Genomic DNA, 25,605 nt, shown 5'->3' on the forward strand with positions numbered 1-25,605 from the left:
CACCCGGCATGTCTGGGCTTTACCTGCATGCCAAAAGTGACTTGGCTCAGGTGCTGTCCTAATGGGCTTCCAGTGGGTTGCTCCTAAAAGCCGTAATAACTGCATTTACAAATTGCTCAATGAGGGCATGAATTTCAGGTTTACTTCTCCTGGTGTCATTCCAATGTTCTCTCAGCAGAGTTTCTTAAGGCAGAAAAATGACCTACAAATCAACAGCATTTTACCCCCTTCATAGCTGAAAGTCTAGTGTACTAAAGGTCAAGGGATATTTTAGGTGACCGCAATTGGTCTTGTAAGAATGATTACTTTGGTGTGTGCCCTGGAGTGGAAAGCTTCCTTAAAAATACACAAATGTAATTCGATTTTTTAAAAAAGCCTGCTGTAATAAAAACACACACTTTTTATATAAAGAAACTATGAAACTTATTTAGATGAACATTTATCATGTATAAGCATATTTTTAAAAAATTTTAATCCTCACACAAGTACATGTTTCCATTGATTTTTAGAGAGAGAGAGAGAAACTTCGATGTGTGAGAGAAGCATCAATCGGCTGCCTTCTGCACACACCCCAACAGGGGATCCAATCGCCTACCTGGGCATGTGCCCTGACTGGGTATCAAGCTGGCAGCCTTTTGGTGCACAGAATGACACACCAACCAATGGAGCCATGCATCCAGGGTAGGTATGAGCACCTTTTAATTTGTAATATTTATTACACACTGTCATAGAAAAATAGGATGTATCTTTTAAATATGAAGTTTTAATGACTTGGTTCTACCCACTGTTTAAAACCTATTGTTTAAAAAAATGAAAGCCCTTTAGGTTAGGAGAAGGCTCTTAAAAATGCCCACTCTTCCTCCCCAAACTCTAGCCCCCATACTGACAGTGAACGTGAAGTTTCCCCTCTACAGTGCCACCACCCCTCCCCTCTTTTTTCTCATTTCCTCCCTCCCTCCCCTACTCTTCCTTAATAAATCCTGCCCACCCCAGTCCTGTTACTCCTCTCCAGGAATTGAAGCATTTCATAAGTAATCTCTGAGCACATCTTTTGTAATTTTTGGACCTATTTCTTGTCCTTTTTAAAGATTTTATTTAGTTGTAAGATTTTATTATTTTTACAGAGAAGGGAAGGGAAGGAGGGAGGTGGAGAAACATCAGTGTGTGGTTGCCTCTCATGTGGCCACTGGTCCATAACCCAGGCACGTGCCCTGACTGGGAATTGAAGCGGTGTCCCTTTGGTTCACAGCCCACGCTCAATCCACTGAGCTACACCAGCCAGGGCTCTTGTTCTCCTTAATATCACATTAGAAACTTTACCCTATGTACTGATACAATGCCAATCTGTGATCTTGCTCTACACCATGGTCAAATCTCCACTCCCATATCCCTCCTGAGTGGCAACAGCCTCCTCTCTGCCTGTCCAGGGGGCGCTGGGCTTCCTCTGCAAAGGGGGCCCTGGGCTTCAGAGCATTGTGCAATGCTGTTTGTGTCTGACTTAGTTTGCTCAAACAACCCAGTACTCCTTCCAGATTATTCTATATAGCAATTTGCTTCTTATACCTTTATATCCTCTGCTTATTTAATTGGTCGTAAATTTTTTTGTGAATGACCTTTTATGAAATAGTTTAACTTGCATATGAATATTATATAAAGGCAATAGATCATATTTAAAAACTCACTGCTTATTGGAGAAAAATTAAACATCTAAAGTTAATTGCTAAAATACCACTTTATTATTTTAAAAATCCTGAGTTATTTGGAATCCCAGGTGGACACAAATTATAACTTATTTGAACCAGATAAGAAAAATCACAATGTGCTTTACTTTAGTGTAAAAATCAATTTATTATACAACAATCATACAGAATGCTTTTCTCTATCTACCAAGAAAAACAGCTTCTCCTGCCCACCCCGGCCACCCCGATCATGATGTTATGTTCTTAAGACATAAATACTTTCAAAAGAAAATCCACAAAGTAACATTCTTATTTCCCAAGTAAGGAAGCCCCCAGGAAACAATATGGAAATATTAGAAAGAACCAGAATGGCCTCTTACACACAAAGTGCTGTGCTGCCCATTGCAGTATATGCTGTTTTGTCTTAAAACAGAAATAAATATTTTTCTCATGGGAATGTGAAGGAACTTATCCCCCAAATGCCTAAACAGTTCAATATATAATTTTGAAGAGCTGAAAATTTCTGTTTAATTATATTAAGTAAATGTTTTGTTCTGTTAGTTTAAAAAATTGGGGGAATTATTAACAGATGTGCTGTGGTATTCATTTAAAGGTTTTCATTTTCCTATGAGTAAGAGAAAATTTATTTGGGAAAACTCATTGTCTATTTCTTAACAGGTAATACAGATATTTAAAAATAGTTTCATTTTAGGAAAATCACATTAAAAGAAAACATTGTGTTTCTTAAAGTTGTAACACTTAATGACAGGTTAAAATATTTACCTGATTCAATTTTTGTGGCTAAGATTTCATAGCTTTGTGTAAATTAACTGGCCCTTGAATGGTTTAAGGCTACAAGTGTTTTATTAAGCTTTTCTAGAATTAAATCCCACTTGGAAGTAAGCATCCTGAAACCTGTAACTATACTGAGTGTGAAAGTGTAAACTACCCAAGCTTTCCTGCTTGATCTGCGAGGTTCCAAGCTGCACCCACGTTGAGCTCCTTGGCTTTGCTGTTCTGTTGAACAACGGCAGCCCTCCTCGCACTGCAGCTACGAAGCCCACGAGAGCCTCCTGAACTGTAGGTATGAGGAGGAGTGGTGAGACTTTAGGTACTTGTGGACGATTAAAAACAAACTGAATACAGTGAATGACCAGTGATGTCTGTCTTCTGTCTGAATCACAGTTTTAGTAGGCATGGTCCTTGAGAACAGATTTTGGTGCATGTCTGATAACCTAAAACTGCAGCAGAGTCCGGCTGCTCCACAGGCTGTCTCCTTAGTCCGACTTGTGTTTGTCACGGAGCAGCAGTACCAGCTGTACCCGAAGCTAGCCCTTGTTTTAAGGTGAGTTTTGGAAGAGAATAAATCTTATAACAATACAGTAATAACGTGATGAAAGTGGGGATTAAGCACCCTAGAACAAGTTGGCTTTAGAAAGCCATTCACGAAAATAAATCCAAGGGTAAGTGGTATCAGGTAGAGATGTCTGTTCAATAGAAACCGATCAACAAGCAGAGGGGGGATGTTATGGGCCCAGCACTTTCACCAGGAAGACTAGTCTCAGGTCAGTCACCTTCCAAAAGGTGGGCCAGATTCCTGAGTGGGCAGTTCACACGAAAGGGAAGATTAAAAAGTCGGCACAACGTCAGTACACAGTATCAGTACAAAAGTCAGTGTTCTTACTTTTTAAACAGGGAAAATAATTAAAAAAAACTAGAGTTTGGAAGGAAAAAGCATAAAAGGACAGAAAGGCACTCCCCAACAGACTGGGTGTGCTGGGGCAATGGTGACAATGCCTTTCCAACACTGGAGCATTTGATGTCAACATTATGACCTAACTGTTTACAAAGAAGGCATATGGGATAAATAATCCTTTTATAGGGGATAAATCAGCATCAAATCTTCAGAAAATATTGTTTCCATTCGTGGTACAATGTAATAGTGAGTAACAGTCCCACAGACAGAGGAGGAAGGAAACAGCCATTGATGACCTCCTGTGCTTTTGCGCTGAATTCTTGGCACAGATTATATTCCCTGAGCTGGAAAAAGATATGCTGAGTTCGCCACATCGGCACTTCTCACTGTGGCTCATTACCAGCTGATGGCTGAGTACTGAAATCTTTCTGTAGTCCTCCAAGTTTTGGTTCCTATTTTCAAAAACGTAACCTGCCAAGACTGGTAGCAGGTTATTTGGGAATAATATTCACAAAGAGGTTCACAATAAACAGTTGACAAATTCAATATCTCCTTTTCCCCAATTGCTCTGTTAATTCTGATTTAGAAATGTTCCAGTGGCTTATCACTCCAAAGAAGGGGGCAGACTGGACTCAAGTGCTCGCTCCGAAGGAGGTGGGCAGCCAGGTTTAGTGAGATGCTGCTTCTAAACACTGAGCACTGTCGCTGTCTAACGTAGGGCGACTTAACATGAGAGGTAGACATGAATAATTAAAACTGAGGAACAACTATTCAAAGCCCCTGAGCTATGAGGGTTTGGCAGATTTTTTTCTTTCAAGAAAAAGTAACATTCAAAATTTAAAAAAATATACAAGTTTCATTACCATATCGCTATGCTGAGAATTAAGACTGGTTGTGGGAATTTGACAGACACACAGCTTGAGAAAGTTTTGCTATATTTTCCATTTATGATCCCACTTGAATATCTTTTGGGGTTGATTTCCTAAAGGAACAGAGGGACTAATTATGCACTGACAATTATTGCTTAATATAGATTACAACATACCCTGTATTAGGAGATAAGTAACATTTTCTTTTAAACATTTTCATGTGAACAAAACTCTAAACTTTTCATTTGAAGACTTGCTATGAAAAACAATGCTCCATGTTCCCTGGCTTTGTGAGCGTATAAGGCATTATGAAGACAGTTTCTCGTTAGGGGTTAAGTCTGGGGGGAGGAGGGAAAGCGAGAGAATGCTGCACCAGGTCTGAGGTCTACAAGCTCAGCCTCACCTCAATGCTTACAGAAGTACTCAGTTAACAGATTAACCTAATAGCAAGATACTAATACATTCTGGGTACAAATGATTCATAAACTCAAAAGAAATTAGTGTATGCTAAAACATAGATAACTTTCAATTCAATCCTTGCCTTAAAAGCAAGTGAATGTTAGGCTATTGTATATCTTTGTCTGTTACTTGACGTTTACTGGGCTTTCTTGTTTATTACTCCATTAGTTGCAGTGAAGTAGGTTTTGGAAAACCCATTCTTAACTTCTTTCCCGGCTGGTGCCTCTTCCACCTCTTTCTTCATTGGCTTGTTTCGATATGTCTGTTAGATATGTAACATTTCGAAGAGAAAAAGAAAGAAAAAAGGATTCTTTAATAAGATCTTGTCTCTCAAGTGGCAGATAGTCTAAAATAGTGCATGATTTTCTTGGATACTGGACTTTCTAATAAGAATTCTTGTTTTTAATATGAAATTTTTTAAGCTTCTGGTTAAAATAAAAATAAGGTGAAAAGAGGACATATGCATGAAACCTAATGAAAGGCTGTTTCTTTCACGTTATCAGCATAGTATTTATGCATTATGGGATTAGTATTCAATTTATTCTGCATTAGTTGCTTACTTGGAAAGGATTTATAAATTTGTTTTTCAATAGAGGTATAATTGGCACATAGTAGTTTAAGGTGTACAAAGTCATGATTCAAAATTTGTCTACACTGTGGCAATATCAGTGCAGTAAGTCCAGTTCACACTCATCACCACCTAGACTTTTCCCTTGTGATGACGACTGTGAAGATCTAATCTGTTAGCAACTTGCAAATACACAACACAGTACTAAATGTAGTCACCATGCCATTAACATCCAATGACTTATTTATGGACTAATTTTTCAATAATACAGTTCAAGCGAAAAAGTGCCACTTGTTATTTTAAAAGTACTAGTAAACCCAGGATTTTGGCTTGATTTGGATTTTGGCAAATATATTTGCTATTGTGACAAAACAACTGATCTCATCTCATTTTTAAGGGTTAAGACTAAAAGAACATACTCAGTTTTGACAGACTAAGAGTCAATTGAACCAACAAGCAGAGTTCAAGCTTGGACGGCCACTGTGGCGGCCCCTGCTGGGCCATCCGTCCACTTCTCTTTAAGTTTCAGCACCAAATGGCTCCCTTAGCTCTCCTGTAACAGTCAGCTTTTTAAATTCTTTTGTTTTTCTGGTTTTGTTTGCTTCTATGAATGATCATTTCTTTAGACATTCTAAAACTTCTGTCTCTTATAGTGGACAAAGCCTAGCCAGTCCAATTTCAGAAACACCAGAGCTGGAAAGCTTTCCAAAGTTCCACTCCCACAGTCGTACTTTGTGAAAACCACTGTGGCTTGACTGTCAGCAAAGCAAACTAAAAAATCAGAAAGCATTTGTTTGTTTGAAGAAGAAAATATAGTTAAATATGATTTCGGGAGTACTGTTTTGAACATAAATATACGTTCTCATTTTTTTCATGATGTTTGCTATTTCTCCAGCCCACAGAGGAGAGCAATTTACACCTGCAAACACCTGAGGCTCGTGCTCTTATCACTGTCATCAGTTCTTGTATAATACAGTTGCTTTGATATTGCATTCTGAAGCACTCTTTAAATTGTTAGTTAAAAAGAAAATGACACTCAAGAAAAAGTCAACATAAACTTTGCACACTGCTTTGTCTTAAAATAATTTTCTTTCAGATAAACAGCCTGTCACATCACTGTAGCTGATATGGAAAGTTTTTTAGTATTGGACTCATTAGGCCTAAGTTTTTCTCCATTTGTTACTAGTAGACAGTCTGTCCAGAGCACCAGGGGAGTCTCTGCCCATTGGCCAAGATGGTGGCAGGTTCTTACACTCAGCCGTGAAAGCCTAGCAAGATAACTGGATAGAGAAAAAAGCCCTCCCTGCTTCTGCTATCAGATTGGGGGTGGAACCAGGGGAAGCAAGCACATGCCCCATAGAAATCAAAATGGTGCAGGGGGAGGCTCTGGACCAGGGAATCTAGGCTGACAGGTTCTGGCCTGTCAGTCTAGCCTGGAGAAAGAAGGGATTGGTTGGGAGGTGGATCCCATCAAAGCATGTGAAAATTTGGGAAGTCCATTGGTTATTTTTTTGAGAAAGCACTTGCTCCATCCCACACCCAAACTAATATAATCCCAGGGGAACAAAGAAACACATTGTCTCTCTTCCGTTCTCCACCTGGACTCACATGGTGTACTCGCCTCTTCTCTCTGTGGACCACCTAGCTACTAAGGCCCATGGCCTCCTGGAAGGAGCCTCTCTGGCTCTCTCTTGCCCACCTGCTGATGCACTTGCTGGTGCATTCATATCCTCTCTCTTGAAAGGACATGGCCTTGCAGCCCTAGCAGCCTCATGGCCCATGTCTGTGTGGCCTCCACACACACGCTCCAGAGGGAACCTAAAATGAACAGCAGCCAGGACCAAAGTTTGCTACCTGGATGGGGACTATGACCACTTAGCAGCTGCCTGAGAGCTTTAAAGGACTGTACTTTAAAATGGAACAGGAACTGGGGACAACGCCTTTTTTCTTGGTTTTGAGGAGTAGGCAGGCTTTTAGATAGGAGTCCACCATTCTCACAGATCACACAGCGCCTGAATAAAATCTTTCCTTTTACAACAGCATCTGCCTCACAAGTTTGGCTTTTGTGGAGATAGGCAGCCAAATATCCCCCTTTTCTGTTGCTTTCAGACTTCAAACTTTGGCAGCATAGTGTAAATATATGTGCAAATATGTTTATGTGCACATGCATAATACTTTTGATAAAACTGTGTATGTATTCATTGGAACATGTCTAATACACTGCCCATAGACTGGCAGTGGTTGCCCTTTGAGAAGGCGCTCCTTTGTTGGGAAAGGAGTTTGAAATGCAGGTTTCATTTTTTTCCTTTGTGCTGAGATTTAAATAGAGATTAAAGTAGAGATTCATATCTCTATTATTTGAATTTACCAACAAGCATGTGCTACTGTAATATTTAATTGGTAAAATTAAACAAATATACAATGCAAAGAGTGCATAGTCTATTACATTTTACCACTGAACATTTCAATTTAACTTACCTGAAAGTAAAAATTTAAGAACAGGATGACTAATGTAAGCATGTAAGAAGACTGGAAGATGAGACACCCAAAGGGGAAGCCGCACGGTTTCACGACAGCACTCATTGTGTGGGTGATGGTGAGCACGAACTGCACCTGGGAGGGTGGGAGAAGGGGCAACCATGGTGAGGGGCCCAGGCCGGGCCATGTAAAAACCACTGTGAGGTTTTATAGCTTTCGAAGTCAACTACTCTTATCCCCTCAATTTTGCAGGAATAAAGCAAAACAAGAAAATGCTAAAGCAGCCCACTACTTAATCTATAAATTTTATTTGAAGTTATATTAGTCAGTAATTATAATTGCTCATTAATTTTCTCATGGAAAAGTAGTAGTTGAAATGATTTAGATAAAACTGATTTAACATTAACATTGATTTTAAAGTATTCACCTACACTTCACAGCAAGGAATAAGCTAATTGCATACACAAACGATGTTTAAACACACAAGGTTTCATTGTTAAAAGGCCATTTTTAAGAGAAAACAGGCAGCTTCATCACACATGGAAAAACCTCTGATGTTTAAGAAGTCTGGCGTTCCTATTACCTTTCCCCATCCCTGAGGATATCTAGAAGCTTCCCAGGGGGAAGAGGTGAAAGGAGAGAGGACATACCAGCTGAGCTTGTGTGAGATATTTCTTCCACCAAAGATACTTGTGCATTGATGGAAACACAGAGAGTCCATAGTAGGAATACATCAGAATGTGGATAAAACTGTTCAAAGTGGGTCCAAAGAAACCTACGAAAGTACCACATAATTACTGCTCTTATAGAAAGTAAAACTGTTCATTTTTTTGTCAAGTGAGACCCTTCCTGTTCATCATAAAGATGAATAGCAAGTATGGCACTAACAATTCACACTGACACACTCACTCTGCCATTATTACTCCAGGACTCAAGCAAAAGTCACTGACATGGAACTAAACTGAATAGTGCTTCAGAGTGCTCCCCAAACAGGTAAATCCTGGTTTGCAAAGGTTTCACTGTCCCTTTACCTGTCAGCTAACTGGGGAGGAAGGAAATGTTACCTTACAGCCAACGGCAGAATTTCTTTAAGAAAGAAGTGTCTTTGCTTTAGCCCAGCCTCTGATGAGCCCATTTGGTTGTAGAGAGCGAGCCTTCAGTACATGCCTGAAGGGGGTGCTCAAAAGCCAAGGAGAACATGTTGCTCTTTATAATGAAGTACAGAAAACCTAACTGAAAGGGACCTAGGAACCAGGACATGATGGGGAAGGTGAGATAATACAAGAGAGAAGGGCCAGCAGGACAAGAAAAGGCTGGGACTGAGAAGTGATTGGCCAGTGAGACCTTCCCAGTCGCTGAGCCTCTCATGGACTTTTAGATGATCTAAAAGATGATCTAAAATCCAGTTTTAGGGTATTTGCAGTGATAAGCCATGCTGAAGCATTTCCCCAGCCACTGCCATCACCTTCAAGAAATCCTTCTAAACTGCTGTCAGTGTAGGTGGATGGTGCTTCACGACACCAAGAAGAAAGGACCACGTTCTATGTTGCTCGACCAAGGTTTGAAAAGGTATAGCTGCAAGAGTAAGATGTCAGAGGTAGATTACTTGTTGGAAACGGAACACACTATTGTGAGGGTTAAATCAATTGATATGTGTAAAGTGTTTATTAGTGTTCACTTTGTGCCAGGTATTGTTCTATGTGATAACTTGGGATCCGGAGGGCTGGGGTAGGAGAGACTGGGGAGCCAGAGGACCTATCACTATGTCCCTTTGGATCCGTTACTTTGACTTTGTATATTTTGATTTTTCTCACCTAGAAAATTGTTATAACAATAATTACTTCTTAAGGTTGTGGTAGGATTAATGGAGATAATAAATACTATATAATCAAAGAGGTACTAAACATGTATTTGTTAACTGATCAATTTAAATTCTCTAGCCTGGTTTCCCAGTCCTGGGTTAGAGATCTGGATGAATGCAAATGAATGAGTAAGGAACAAAAGGAGTAACACCATGCATCCAGCAAGGCCTTAATAAACACTGGCTGGAATAACTTATTAAGGCACTTGAATTTATAAAGACACAAATATAATTTCAGAGTGCCAGGAAGCACAATATTAGTGATATTTTTTTACCCACCAGAATTTTCATTTCCATCAATTAATTAAAAATAAGTAGTTGCTTATAATTTTAATAATATTCTAGATAGAATAGTAGTAATATTCTAGATAAAATACTATTCACATAGTATTTTATTCATAGGAATTCTATGTCTTCACACAATGATTATTTGAGACTGACTTTTTTATGCTTAGTGATTTGTAATGAAAATGTTGACAATCATAGAAATACTTAACCTTGATACTGTCATCTGGTGTTGATTATAGTATAAGTCTATTGTAGTCTTAATAACTAAATTCAAGAAACTAGATTCTGTCAGGCTAGGAGAGGTGTGAAGAAAAGCTAGGGCTTTCTGCCCACTGCACCCCCAGCAATTTCCCTCTTCACACTGTGGGGCAAGTTTTCATCTTCACAGTCACTGATGTATCCAAATATCCTTGGTTTTAAAAAAACAAAACCAAAAAAAAACAACCTCATCTCTACAAGATCCTAAATCCTAGAAAAAATCATTCTGACTTGAGTTTCACCTGTTCTGATTTTTCACTGGCTATTTTTTAATTCTTATGTATAAGACAATTGAATAGAAGTACTGTTCTCTTTACCTTTGGGCTTCTCCAACTGCGGGTCATAAAGGACCCATTGAGGGAGGACTCAAGAGTTGGAAAATTATAGTTTAAGGTAATAGTTAATAAACCTAGCAGTTAATGCATATAAAAAGCTGTTGTTTCAGGAACTGCAGGTACAGCCCACCCTGACTTCAGGAGACCACAAGAGATTGACCTTTGAGCTCCAGAAAAGACCATGAGCAGTCAAGGTGGTATCTAAGCCATTTTGTTCCAGAGAGAGATATTCCACGACACAGGACACAGGACACAGATAAATAAAAGGACTGGTCAGCAGATGAAAGGATGTTGGGACACTGCTGGACTGCAGTTTTTATCTGATCAACGTCATTCCTGGATTCCAGACCCCTTACCTACACTTTTTCCCCCTGAATGCCAGACCCCTTACCCCCACCTTATTGCCTCCTTATAAAAAAGGCTGGCTTCAAAGGAAATGTTAGCCGGCCCCTTAAGGTACAAACCCACCGTCTTCTCAGATCGCCAGCCGTCTGAATAAAGTGCCCATAAAGATTCAATCCCTGTCTCTGCTTATGGGGTCTGGTAGGTGACAGCTGGCATGAACACCGGCTTTTTTGATTACCTCATTACTAAATCAATGCAGTGAGGATTGTCATCAGTTTTTCTTAAGTGAAACAGAATTTGAAAAAAANTTCCCCCTGAATGCCAGACCCCTTACCCCCACCTTATTGCCTCCTTATAAAAAAGGCTGGCTTCAAAGGAAATGTTAGCCGGCCCATTAAGGTACAAACCCACCGTCTTCTCAGATCGCCAGCCATCTGAATAAAGTGCCCATAAAGATTCAATCCCTGTCTCTGCTTATGGGGTCTGGTAGGTGACAGCTGGCATGAACACCAGCTTTTTTTGATTACCTCATTACTAAATCAATGCAGTGAGGATTGTCATCAGTTTTTCTTAAGTGAAACAGAATTTGAAAAAAATATACAGAAGCAGATAAATATTATCCCATGAAAGTTGTTTCATTCAAAATATATACATATGAATGAATGGGTTGTGATGTGAAACATATTGCAGTTCTTAATTTTAAAAAAGTCAATACTCTGATAGGTCAGCAATGCGGCTTTAATTTTTCAGAATGGAAACACAGCCCCTAAAATTTGGAATGACTGAACCTGCACCACCGCCAAGAGGTGATTATGGAAGGTGCCACACTTGCTCGTTCAACCCCAAGAATTGGAGTGAAACTGCTCCAGGCAGGATATGTGCTTCTGGTCACTGGGCATTTGGTACAAGGGAAAGAAAATATTTTTAAACTTTAAGATAATACTCAGACTTTGCCAGTATCAAAGAAAAAATGTTCCTTGGCAAACATGTGCTTCCCTGCATGGGGCTGCAGGCTATGCTGTGGCCTTTCTTCCCTCTCTCCTGATCTGCATGCAGTTCTCAACACAAAAGACATGCTAGAGGTCTTGCAAGATCCACTACACAGAACTAAAAATTGACAAAATAACTTACTTTGCCCACAAGGTATCCAGTTCAAAACACACCACCAGATGTTAAACATAGAGGCATGATGATACACATGAAGAAAAGTAATCTGACTGGTTTTTTTCCGCAAGACAAAGAATATCGTGTCCAGGAACTCTATTAATTTGGAGAAGTAGTACCACCATAACACCTTGGCTACCTGTAAAAATTTTTTAAAAGGGAAAAAATAAAAGGCAAGCAATAAAAAGGCCCCTTGTACTGCCTTCCCTCTCAGCCTCCTGTGTGTCCTGTGCTTCCCTGGCATACATTTCTCTCAGACTATTATTGAAAAAGCTTCTTCCAGGCATCTTTGCCTCCAGTTTTTCCTTACTCCCAGCGATCCAACCTAGTCTAGTATTATTATTTCCAAAGTACATGTCTGATCAAATTACTCCTCCACACCTACAGAACCGATTCATATGCCTCTTAAAAACCTTTGCTCTGGAGCTCCACCTCTCTTTTTTCTTTTCTCGGGCTGAATCGACTGCTTCTTCATTTATATTCCCAAATTACTTTATGCCTCTATTTCAATAACCATAACAAAGCACACTTAGTGTTATGAATCAATCTTTTCCAACAGAATGTGAATCACTTGAAGGCAGAGACTGTCTGTCTCACCCCTGTTTAGGGCCCAGCACTGGAAAGACCACCACTGCTGCTACACGAGATTTAACTTTGTATCCACTCGCCTAATGTAGGTGTTTTACCTCTAAAATTATACTACCCAAGAGCAGTCTATGACTACTTCTTCCATGTCTCTTCCTTAGAAGTAAAGATTAAAAATCCAGATGCTTTTCTTCCTCACTGACAGCAGTGTGACATGATTACCACTTCCTTTCCCTCCAGAGTCTGTTAGCACCACCGTATAGAAACAAGACACACTATACAACAGGAACTTTGAGATTAGGGTACATGCTCTACAGTCTGCTTCTCAAGGTAAGGTGTGGTGGCTTCCATCTTAACGTTTGAGGTAACAATAAACCTTCAAACATATTAAACTGTAAGTACATACAATACATATATGCAGCAATGACCTCTAGAGAACTGTATGGTATCCCAAAGTGTACTTGTATATGATAATACTTTAGGGTTGCCTAAAAAATCTGTATAGTATTTTCTGTAAAATAAAAAAATGCATATTTCGTTTACACAAATAACTTTATTGATTTAGATATTTTGAGTATGTTGGCTATCTCTTGAGTTGTATAATGTTGATTGCTCTCAATTAATGTCTTCATTTGATTGCTACCAACTTCAAATGGTCTATGCAGCCATGAAGCATCATCTAGTAAGAAATCTCCAGCATGAAATTTCACAAACCACATTGGACACGTTTGATCAGTCACTGCACCTTCTCCATACACTGCATAAATCTTTTTTTCCTGCATTTTAGTTCCCTTTTTACCTTTCTTGAAATATTAAGCATAATATGCAGAAAATGTTATATATTTTCTCCCATCTTCAATATTAAAATTACTACACAAATACCAATTTTGATAAGTTTTTTTAAAATGCACACTGATAGACAGCTGTCACAGTATAATCTAACAAAATTGTTTTTGAATGAAGTTAAAGACAACTAAGTGTTACTAGAGCCATCTTATAGGGAAAAAAACAAACTAACTAACTTTTTGGCCAACCCAATGTATTAGAAATCTTGTGGTGTAGAGAAATTAATATATCTTACCGTTTTGTACTATAGCTTTGAAGATGCTTTAAAAATGTACATCTCAGCCCTGGTTGGTGTAGCTCAGTGAATTGAGCACGGGCCTGCGAACCACATGGTCACGGTTCGATTCCCAGTTAGAGCACCATGCCTGGGTTGCAGGCCAGTTCCCAGCAGGGGACTCACAAGAGGCAACCATACATTGATATTTCTCTCCTTCTCTCCTTCCCTTCCCCTCTAAAGATAAATAAATAGAATCTTTAAAAAATGTACATCTTAAAGATTTTAATTAAAAGGTTTTCTACCATCTCCCTTATTGATAACCTGTGTTTTTTATTGTCAAATCGTCATAAATATAGAGGAAATAAGTATAATGAACCTTTTGGTATCTATCACTGAATTTCAAAATTTTCATTATGATTTCAAATTTGTTGAATCAATTCTATTTCCCACCACCATTTTTTGTTGGGGGGGCAGTATAACATACAAGCAAATCCAAAGTATATAATTTTATCTATAAAAACTAATAAGGAGGTTTCTTTTATTTTAACATAATCACCTTGACATTATCTTATGAAACTAACAATTGCTTAATATCTTCTAATAGCCTAGTCAATGTTCAAAAAAAATGTCTTCTTATAATTCATTTAAATCAGGATCTAAATAAAATCCAGCTTCCATTTCTCTGATACAGTTCTTAAGTGTTCTTTTTTTTTAATATATTTTATTGATTATACCATTACAGTTGTTCTATTCCCCCCTTCATTCCCCTCCACCCGCACACTCCCTCCCCCAACATTCTCTCCCCCTTAGTTTATAACCACGTGTCTCAAGTTCTTTAGATTCTATATTTCCCCCACTATTCTCGCCCTCCCCCCTATTTTCTACCTACCATCTATGCNTTTGGCACTCTCTGAGCTTCCTGGATTTCCTGGAAGTCTATTTCCTTTGCCAGACTGGGGAAGTTCTCCTTTATTATTTGTTCAAATACGTTTAAGTGTTCTAATCAATAACTCTCCCTCACCTTGCTCCCCCCTTTTCTTTCATGTCTTTTATTCTTAAAAAAGCTAGGTTAGTTGTATAGAATTCTAATATTATTAATATTACAGATTTGAATTAATATTATGGATTTCTGTTTTCCTAGTGTTATTTAACTTGTTTCTCTATCCCCCACTTTTTCTGTAATCATTTAGACTTACAGGCTTGATAGGATTCTGGTTTAAGGTTTGGGGCAAGAAGACTTCATAGGTGGTTCAGTGCACTTCCTATCATATCACATCAAGAGGGACATAATTTCCCTTCCTTGCCCCTCCCTCCCTCCCTCCTTCTCTTTTTTCTCTCTTTTCTTTCTTCATTTATCCCTTTCCTTCCCTTTCTCCTTCCTTCCATCTGATCTTATTTGTTATCCTAGGAAATCTCATTTTTGTATGGATTCAGATTTAGAGGTAGAAGCTCTCAGAAAGGGCAGCCTACGTCTCTCGGGAACCTATTCCTAGAGTTCTTTGACTATCTTCATTGTTTTAGCCAAAAGTTTAGCATATTCTGTGGCCTCTTCCTTATTTTTATTAGTACATTGTTTCTGCAGAGCAGTATGCTGATGTCTGTGTTGCAGGACATGTGGAGAAAGAGGATACTGAACCTTGGGTGCTTTGATCCTAGGTATCTGGCCTTCTTTTTTTAGGGGCTTTTTCACAACATTTTTGTGGACAGCATCTTCTATAGAGAGACCGGAAAGTTTGCAGATGCTGCTAGCTCTTTTGAGCCCCAGGCAATGACAGTACTATCAGTGAGACCTGGAATATCTTTCTTGGTCAATTTTCACAATGACCAAATTGAAAAACACTCAGATTAGTGCCCACAATTCAACCCTACCGAAATTTGCACTTTCTTTCTCCAGGCCTCCTTGGTCTACAACAGGAATGCTCCTTACTCAGCAGCCAGCACACATGGCCAAGGTTCAAGGCACCCTGCTTCATGGGGTAGCCTTGTCATTCCCACCACTGATTCGAACCATATAATCATTCTGCTCTTCTCCCAGAATGTCAGCAGCAACTTACATGGCCACACACTTCTCATAAAGGTACAGAATTTGTGGCTGGGAAAGAAATGTCCAGCTTCACCCTGAAGCAGCCAACCACCTCTGAGATTCCATGAAAAAGAGGGGCATAATTTCTGATATTGATGTGTAGTGACATCAGGTGTCAACAGCCGAATCCAATCACTAGGAAGTTTCCATTCAACGTTCACCCAACAGTTTTATCATTTACAGATCATTGCTGTCTAGATCAAAACTTCTCTAGGAATTGCAAAATGGTAATTTTGATTCTCCTGTTACTTATGCCTTTATTTCCTTCTATAGAGAAGAACTCTTCCTCTTCATTTGGAGATTCACATATGAAAGGCAAGAAAACATTTGATTCTTTCCCTATAATTATTTTCTACAATGAGTTGGTGTCTTACCAACCTTCAGAAAACAATGAGGGTTTTTTAGCATCATTTTAAACTCATGGTTTTAAAAATAAGTTTCGTATGTTTCAATTCACCAGTCAGTATTCTTTTTGATACTCAAACTGTCCCCCAGCAGTGGGAGTCATTTTAAGGTGTCTCCTGTGTCTTGTTGTCAAGACTCTAGCAGTCGTGGGCATTTCCCTTATTTTCTGTCACAGGAGGTTCTGGATTCTTCCTATACACCTTTCCCACCCCAACCAAAAATCGGCCAATTCTTTAAGAACCCTCTCTCTTCTGCTGGCAAATTATAGTACTGAGGGGCCAATCTGGGGATTCATAGACCATTATGCTGAGTTGTCAGAGACTAACTAGGTCTTTTCTGTACAGAGATCTGAAAACATGTTTGTTTTAGAATGAATAAAGTTAGTTCTGATATTTCCAATTTGAATCTATTATTAATGGGCTTCATTTAACATATTTATTAATATCTTCTTTCTTTTGTTTAAATATTAATTGTAATGATATTAACATTACTACATACTTACTTTATCCCACAGTGTACCTATAACAGTCTCAAAAAGAAATACACATATTTTTATTAATAGCACACAAAAAAATTCCTGAACACTGTTAAGATATATCTCATTAGGGATGTCCAGTCAAAACACTGTGTTTTAATGTTACTTGAAATAATTCTTCTTTGGGTGGTTATGTTACCAACTTAATAGATGGGTATATTCACTTATTTTAGTTTATTTCCAAGTTTTGGGGGGAATCTGCCCTGCTTTCTTTTTAGATTTATTTTTTCTATAATTATGTAAAACAATGGTTTCAAAGTCAAATGCATTACAATGCACATTCAGAGATGTGGAGCTTTTATCTGGGCTCCCCTGCCCTGCCCCCTATCCTGGAAGGAAACCACTTTGTTGGCTTTGGGGTTATTCTAGCATTGTTTCTTTTTAAAAATATAAACAATACACACATATATTCATACAATTTCTTGCACAAAAGGTACTATACTACAAACATGGGTCACACGGGTTGCTTTTTTTTCACTTGGACATATCCTGGAGATGATTCTGTAACAGTATAGAGATCTTCCTCATTCCATGTGGAAAGGGATCCATCACAGAGATGTACCGTGGCTTATTTGGTCAGTCTCCCATAGCTGCACATTTGGAAAACATTTTTGTAATCCAACATTTCTATTAGAACAGGAGTTCCTTTCTTATCTAATCCCAGACCCCGTCCTCTCATCTACCAAGAGAAAGCCTTCCTTCTTCTCCACGAGAAATGGTTACAGGAGGCTGATTTGCTTCTTCCCATGACTCACCCGGATATCTGCTTCCCCTGCACTGGCAAGATTCTGACATTGCAAGTTGTAGCCTCCTTCCCAACTGGAGAGAATAAGCTGCCAGGGAAACAAGAAAGGCAAAGGGATCACCGCAAGAATTTGGATAAAAACAATTTCCATTCATGCTTCTAACTGGCATCTATTCAAGGTTGGAGTAGAAACTTCCCAGAATTTGACTTTGATTCAATCCTGTCCTTAAACACTTATTATCAAAGGATTTAATTCTTGCTGTGAACTGATATCAATGGTTATATTCCTTAGTTAATGTAATTTACTTCTAACATTTTTTCTTTTAAAATTAAATCTAAAATTTGGCCTGGCTGGTGTAGCTCAGTGAATTGAGCACGGGCCTGCGAACCACACGATCGCGGTTCGATTCCCAGTCAGGGCACATGCCTGGGTTGCAGGCCAGTTCCCAGCAGGGGACTCACAAGAAGCAACCATACATTGATATTTCTCTCCTTCTCTCCTTTCCTTCCTGTCCAAAGACAAATAAATAAAATCTTTAAAAAAAATCTAAAATGAAACAAAATTTAGATATTATTTGAGTGACGAAATATTTTGTGTAAAGTATTACCTAGTCGTAATGCTTCCACAAGTAAAATGTAGAATTATATGTAAACAAAGGTGAGGAAACTACACTAAAATTTTAATAGTACTCAATATTGACTTATACATAAATATCTTAGTTAATCATCTCAGTAACTTTAAGAGCATATTTATTATAATTTTATAGATATGAAAACCAGGGCTCAGAAAGATTCTTATGTCATTTCTTCATTAATTTATGCTATGTGGTGACTAATCATTTGTGTGATTATAACTGATCAATATCTATATTCCTCTTGCTCAAAAACAAAAATCTGCATAAAATCTAAACTTTTTTGTTCACTTTTTTATCTAGTTCCCTGCTCAATGCCTAGCACATAAAAAGTACTCAATGAGCATATAAGTAAATAATTTCTTCAACATTATGTGGATTGAAAGTAATAGTACAATGATTGGAATTCACATATTTTAATTCTTCACCTAGTGTTCTTTCTACAAAATGAGCTTTTTAGTTCTTTGTGGAAATTTTTACAAAAGAGGTTTTCTCCCTTCTTTCCCACTATTACTAAAGAAACCTGACATTCTAAAATATAAGGCATTTGACTTTGATTTACATGTTATTATATGCAAAAGTCTACCATTTTCTCCTACATATCGGAAATGTGTAAAGGTGAACTTCTGGCCAAGATGGAGGCACAGGGAGATATACTTTGCCTCTCCACACAACCAAAGGAAAGACAACAAATTTAAAAACACAAAACAACAAGAACTGTCAGATTATTGAAGTGTATGGAAGTCTGACAACCAAAGAGTTAAAGAAGAAACATTCATCCAGACTGGTAGGAGGGGTGGAGATAGATAGCTTGGGTGAAAAGGACTCTTGGCAAGGCTGTGGCTGGAGGACCGGGGCAGGAGAGGCAGTGGCTGGCAAAGTGGGCGGCCCACATTTGCTGCGGATAATCCAGGGGGAAAAACTAACTGGGGAGCAAGACAGACCAACCAACCCAGGGTTCTAGCGTGGGGAAATAAAGCCTCTAAATCTCTGACTGAAACAATTAGTGGGGATTGAAGTAGCAGGAGAAACCCCCAGCCTCATAGGACAGTTCATTGGAGAGAGCCACAGGGTCCTAGAATGTACACAAACCCATCCACCAGGGGAATCAGCACCAGAAGGGCCCAATTTGCTTGTGGGTAGCAGAGGAAGTGACTGAAAACCGGTAGAGAGTGAAGTAAGTGGCACTTTTCCCTCCTGGACCGTCCCCCCTGACATACAGTGCCAGAAGGCAGTAACGTGGGTTGCTCTGCTCTGGCAAATATTTAAAGCTATACCCTTTACTATGCAACAAGTGCATGAAGACCAAAAAATGTGTCCCAAATGAAAGAACAGATCAAAGCTCCAGAAAAAATGCAACTAAGGCAAAGGAAACTGACTTCTAGGAAGCTCAGAGAGTCCCCAAAAAGTTGGACCCAAGGAAGTACACACCAAGGCACATCATAATTACATTACTCAAGATTAAAGATAAGGAGAGAATCTCAAAACTAGCAAGAGAAAAGGAGACAGTTACCTACAAAGGAGATTCCATGGGACTGTCAGCTGATTTCTCAAAAGAAATCTTACAGGCAAGAAGGGGTTGAAAAGAAGCATTTGAAGTCATGAAAGACAAAGACCTACATCCAAGATGATGTAGGTCTATCCAGCAAAGCTATCATTTAGAATGGAAGGGCAGATAAAGTGCTTCCTAGATAAGGTCAAGTTAAAGGAGTTTGTCATCACCAAGCCCTTATTATATGAAATGTTATAGGGACTTATCTAAGAAAAATAAGATCAAAATATGAACAGTAAAATAACAGACTCACAACTATCAACAAATGAACCTAAAAAACAAAAACAAAAACTAAGCAAATGATTAGAAGAGGAACAGAATGACAGAAATGAATATCGCACGGAGGGTTATCAGTGGGGAAGGGGAGAATGGGGGGAAAAGTAGGGAATAAGAAGCACAAATAGTAGGTACAAAATAGACAGGGGGAAGTTAAGAATAGTATAGGAAATGGAAAAGCCAAAGAACTTATATGTATGACCTATGGACATGAACTAAGGGGGAGGGAGGGAGGGTGCAGGGCAGAGGGGGATAAAGGGGAGAAAAATATGGAACACCTGTAATAGCATAATCAATAAAATATATTTTAAAAAAAGAAATGTGTGAAGGTATAGAACTGTTAATATACAAGCAGGGAAGGATGTGATGTTAATGAACTGAACATTAAAAAAAGATGAACCACTAAAAACACTCAGAATATTTTAGAGTCCTTGTCTTCACTCCACTATCCTAGTTTACCTCTTTCCTCTGACCAAAGCACCTTTTAGTTCGCATCTAACTCTATATCATCAGGATAAATGAATCCAGTGAAAGTTAAAAAGATTGAATTTTCCTGATGGGATCTATTTATTATAAGTCAAGTCACCCCCCTAGCTTCCAGGGCTTTACGTGTCTGGGTCTCCGGTGGGACCCAGTGATAGGCTACAGGGGACCTAGGGATACCTAAGAGTAAATTTTTGTGTGTCAGTACATTTTTCAAATAGGAAAGCTGTTTAACATTGTGCAGAAAGATTAATAAAAACCTCTATGATCATGCTGTAGTATTTTGTAAGAGGCTCTAGTCTTTTTGCTATACACTAACAATACAGTAGTGGGAGGGGATGGGCCATATTCTGTTACTCCATGACATTTCCTGCTTCCATCAGATTTGTTTAGGCTCCACCCACTCCTGTGTCACCTCTGTAGAACTACCTGGCAATCTAACAATTAAACAGCATAATTAAGCAGCCAAACTACAGGAGGCTTTTTCTGCCTTACTCTGGACCATTCCAAATCCCCTAGCTGGGTTGGTGTACAGGAGCCATCCAAGTCATGTGTTGATGAAAAAACATGCTTTGCCTTAAGGAGATGTGAGCCAAAGTAATACGTGTAGAATCTACTGTCTTCTCATTTCTACCACCTAAATCCAACAAGCTGCCAGCATCTGTCACCTGCTGTACTGCAATCATATCCTAACTGGACACTATTTCTATCCTTGTCCTCAACTCACTCTCATAGTCCATTTTCCATGTAGCCAGAATAACCAATTTTAAAAGGGAGATCATACATCACTCCCCTCATTAAAATCCTCCAGTGGCTTTCCATTCTGCTTAGAATAAAAGCCAAATATTTTACAAGACCCTCTATAATCTTCCACATCCACAGCTCATCTTGAATCATTTTCTCTTCCCTTTGCTGTGTCCCTGCTACATTGTTTTTTATAGTCCTTGAACAAACACCCCAAGCTTATTCCTGCCTCAAGAACTTTACACTCATTGTCCGTAACGCATGAACACACTCTCCCCAGATTTTTAGTTACCTGGGTTATTTTCATCATTTAGTCTCAGCTCAAATATGACCTCCTTCATGAGGCATTCCAGTCCCACCACCAGCCCATCGCTGTTCAATGCACTAGAGCTGTGATTTTCAACCTTTTTCATCTCATGGTACATATGAACTACTTAATTACTAAAATGCTGTAGCACTCCAAAAAATAGGCATAATTTAGATTCATTCACACCTGACAGTTAATGTTGTGTTGGTTGTTGTCATTTTTCATTTGACGGTCTAAAGAAATGAGGGCAGTACCCCTGACTAAATAGTCAGGAATTGCATGTTTTAAAAATTCTTGCAGCACACCGATTGAAAATCTCTGAACTAGGGCAAAGACTGTGTCCCAGAATCTAGAACAGAATCTGACATAGTAAAGGCACTCAATACATATTTGTTGAAAGAAGAATTTTAGCAATGATTTCCTGGACTGAGTAAACATCTGGCCATGGCATAACAAGTCAGCAAGGTCAACTCAACTTGTCACTCGACTGATGTCTATTAAATGCACCCCAAGAGTATCAAGGAAAAGACCTTATGCTTTCCCTGTAAGAGGTTACAATCAGAGGAGGCTAGGAGGCAACTGATGATGGTTTTGAACCAAGAGGTATAAAAGTGTGAGAAGAAAACCAGTAGGTAAAATTCGTAGTAGGAAATGAGCTTGGTGCTCATGTTCTCCCTAAACAACAGAAACTATTAATTGATTGTTCAAAAACTAAACTTGTTCTTGTTTCTGTTGATGGTGACTAATATTCGCTTTAAAATGCACAAAACATTTCCACACTTACTCCTCCTTATACACACCTGTGGACACCTGAGTACAGAATCTGTCACTCTGTCTCTGTATCCCATGCTTCACGCACCTAAGTGCTCTCTGCATGTTGACTGAACACAACCGATTGATCCTCATATCTCACTCACGAGTTGGACAAATATCGTATCTTCGTTTCAAAGATTAATTGCCCAAGAGGCGACACTAACTCCTCTAAAATTACAGAGATAGTGACAGAGATGACACATGAATTTGGACCTTGTGACTCCACTACATCAAAGCTTCCAGCAGGTAATGGAGCTTCCAATGCAGTTAGATGTTTGGATACAGCTGTTACGTTTAACGATAATGCAATGAAGAGCATTTTTCCCTTTGTTATGTAGGGAAACCAACAGCATAAATCACTATCTCGTAAGCTCATCTAGTGAACTAAAATTCACCTAGTAGAGAACCTGAGATAAAACTTCCCAGGGGAAAAGGGGAAGGATTCATAGGAACAAGTATAAAGGACACATGGACAAAAACTAAGGAGGGATGGAAATAGGAGGGAGGTGGGGAGCACTGGGGGGTGGGCTGGGACGGGAGTAAAAGACAGAAAACTGTACTTGAACAATAATTAAATTTAAAACAAACAAACAAACAAACAAAAACTTCTCCTTTCAGAGTGAGGTAACTTAGTGAGCCCCAACGTGGATTTTAGAGCTGCTAGCATGGCCTGCCCATCTCCTGCACTCTGGCTGCTGTCTCCAATTCCATTTGTGGAGTTCTACTACAGTCATTTCAGATCATTGTTGTTTACCATTATTTGAATGGTGCATTTTGGATTAATGCACAGATTACCTCCACAGGTGAGACCTGTTTTTAGTCAAGAAAAAATTTTTTTAATTCAAAGATACAGGAGGGCAGCTATACTTGTGCCATCAACAGCTATTTATAATTCATATGAGTGGTTTTACCCTAACTTTTCCCTAAAAAAGATTTTATGTTTATCTCCTTTCCTCTCTTCCCCTCCCCCCGTCTGTCAGGTCAGGCCTTAGGTCGTACAGGAGAGACAATTACTTCTTTCTTTCTTGTGAAATTCCATGGGTTTGGCACTTTGCAAAGGAACAGGGAGTACGTGGTGGAACAAGGACAGCTCGAGCTGAGCTGGAGTGTCGCCTCAGGCTCCAGAAGTCAGCCCTGAGAAACAGCTATCCCACCGTCGGTGTCCCAAGGATGTGGGAAGTTCCCTTTAGGGGACAGTATATTCATATTTCAGTCAAACTAACTGCACTTGATATTTGGTTTTAAAAATAATCTGTTACGCAGCCCTGGCTGGTGGATTGAGTGCCAAACCGCTAATCAAAAGATCCGCAGTTCAATTCCCAGGACCTGGGTTGCAGGCCAGGTCCCCTCTCTCATATTCATGTTTCTCCCCCTCTTTTTCTCTCTCCCTTCCCCTCTGTCTAGAAACAAATAAATAAACTATTTTTAAAATCTGTTAATAGCTGTCTGTTCTCAGACAAATTATGTAGATTTTCTAAGCTTCAGCATCATAACCTATAAAAGGAGAAAATGATAACATATGATCTTTAAACACCCATTCAGATCTAAATTGTGATTTTAAATTATAATAGAAGACTAAAGACTAAATAAATAGGCCTACATTTGGATAAGAAAAATTCAAGTTAGAAATACAGACTTCTAAGGGCTTTCAGAAGTCATACTATCAAATGCTGGAACAAGTTCTTGAGGTCTTAAAGAACAGTTTGATAGCAACCTTGGGTAGTTCTGCTATGCTAGATTTAATCGCTTCTAAAAATCTCTTAATTAGGGCCTCCAGACTTAGCTGAATGAACACTTACCTCTGTCAGCATATACGTGGAGAGAAGTGTGATTGCTAGATTGTACAAGGTGAGGATACCTCTGAGGGAAAGAGCAGGTCTGTTCTTCATATACTTGTTACCCAGCCATATTGAAAGCAGATATATGACCGTAAGAGAAAAGGTAGGAAGGTAAGAATCCAACATGAACCACCCTCTGACTCGAGGATCTGAAAAGAAACACAAACAGTGAGAATTCTGAAGAGTGACGATTCTGTTTAATTATAAGATATTGGCACATATATCTTAGTTGTACATACCAAATACAACAGAGAACAACCTGGCACGGCATTAAGGAAGCTGGCTTTGGGTTGTCATTCAGGAGACGAAACCAGTGGGGGTTGGAATGGCTAGGGAAGCTTTCATGGAGCAAGCAGGGCTTAAGCTGAACACCGAATAACAGGAAAAGTTAATGAAGGTGGGAAGTAACAGTTCCTGAATGTCTGCTTGGGAATAATGACTACATTTATTTACTCTAATTCAGTAAATATGAAATAGGTTGTGCCATTTTATGAATTAATAAAGAGCTTAGAAAGCTTTAGTAACTCGCAAATGGCTGTCCGGGTGTTGGCAGCAGAGTCAGGATTTGAATGCACAGCTGACTCCCAGCCATTTCTCAACTGCAGCTCATCAGCATAAACAACCGTCACTTAGTGGTTTGTTATCATAGCTGTACTGTTACTATGACTAACATTTACTGAGTGTTAATCCTGTGTCACACACTGCTTTAAAGCCTTTCACATGAACTAACTTATTTAACTCTCAAAGCAATCTTCTTATATAGCTATTATTTTTAGTAACTTTACTGAGATACAGTTGATACACAGAATCCTGCACATATTTAATGTGCACAGTGTTGGGAACAAGAACAATGGCCTCAGCACCAAGGAGCCTGAAACCCTAGAAGAGACTCTGTAAGCCAATAATCTGCCTCTGTGCCAAAAAAAAAAAAAAAAAAAAACACGCCTGCTTTATGACCTGTATATAAGGACTTAGCTGTAAGCGCTAGGCGCGAATCCCAGAGGAGCCCCCAGTGGGCACAGTGTCTCTGGAGGGATCGCCCCTGCGCAGGTTAAACTTAGAGGAGCCCCCAGTGGGCACAGTGTCTCTGGAGGGATCGCCCCTGCGCAGGTTAAACTTGGCCAATAAATTAACACCTTTGAATCCCTGAAAGTCTCCGATATTTGTTCTCGTGGTTGGTGGATCTAACATTTGGAGGTCCCACCGAGATGTCCCTCCTCGGAGACCGGATGGGTGACTTCAGCTGAGTAAGTAATTGGTTGGGATCCTCTTAGTGTTTGTCCTCCGGAGTGAAAAGACCCTGTGGTGTGAGACAGGACGCTGTCAAGACCACCCAGGGATTGTCAGAGGCAGGACGCTGCTCTCTGAAATTTGGTATTGACGACTTGGATTGGGACCGGTCCCGTTAGGTTTCTATTTCCTTGCTCTGCGCCGCGCTGCGAGTGTGCTTGGTGTGCCTGCAAGTGTGTATGTTTAGGGACTCGGATAATCTGTGTGTTCGTACCGTCCTGTGCCTGTCGGGTCTTTGTCTGTCTTGTTTTGTG

At 39.3% G+C, this 25,605-nt stretch overlaps 1 protein-coding gene and 1 pseudogene across 1 annotated transcript in view; both read right to left on the minus strand.

The window, feature by feature from the left end:
* Window positions 1-1,828: 1,828 nt before the first annotated feature.
* ELOVL2 (ELOVL fatty acid elongase 2) overlaps window positions 1,829-25,605 on the minus strand; it is an 87,465-nt gene continuing 63,688 nt past the window's right edge. The window contains exons 3-8 of the mRNA XM_037037873.1: window positions 24,023-24,210; window positions 17,427-17,504; window positions 11,968-12,139; window positions 8,400-8,524; window positions 7,750-7,884; window positions 1,829-4,965 (exon numbers count right to left, since the gene is read on the minus strand). Of these exons, the coding sequence (XP_036893768.1) occupies window positions 4,840-4,965; window positions 7,750-7,884; window positions 8,400-8,524; window positions 11,968-12,139; window positions 17,427-17,504; window positions 24,023-24,210 (824 nt within the window). The 3' untranslated portion in view covers window positions 1,829-4,839. The remainder of the gene's footprint in view (window positions 4,966-7,749; window positions 7,885-8,399; window positions 8,525-11,967; window positions 12,140-17,426; window positions 17,505-24,022; window positions 24,211-25,605) is intronic.
* LOC118981155 (40S ribosomal protein S6-like) lies at window positions 14,646-16,431 on the minus strand (annotated as a pseudogene).

Source organism: Sturnira hondurensis, unplaced genomic scaffold (genome assembly GCF_014824575.4).
Source record: "Sturnira hondurensis isolate 20B ecotype Veracruz unplaced genomic scaffold, ASM1482457v3 Scaffold0023817, whole genome shotgun sequence".
Taxonomy (NCBI): Eukaryota; Metazoa; Chordata; class Mammalia; order Chiroptera; family Phyllostomidae; genus Sturnira; species Sturnira hondurensis.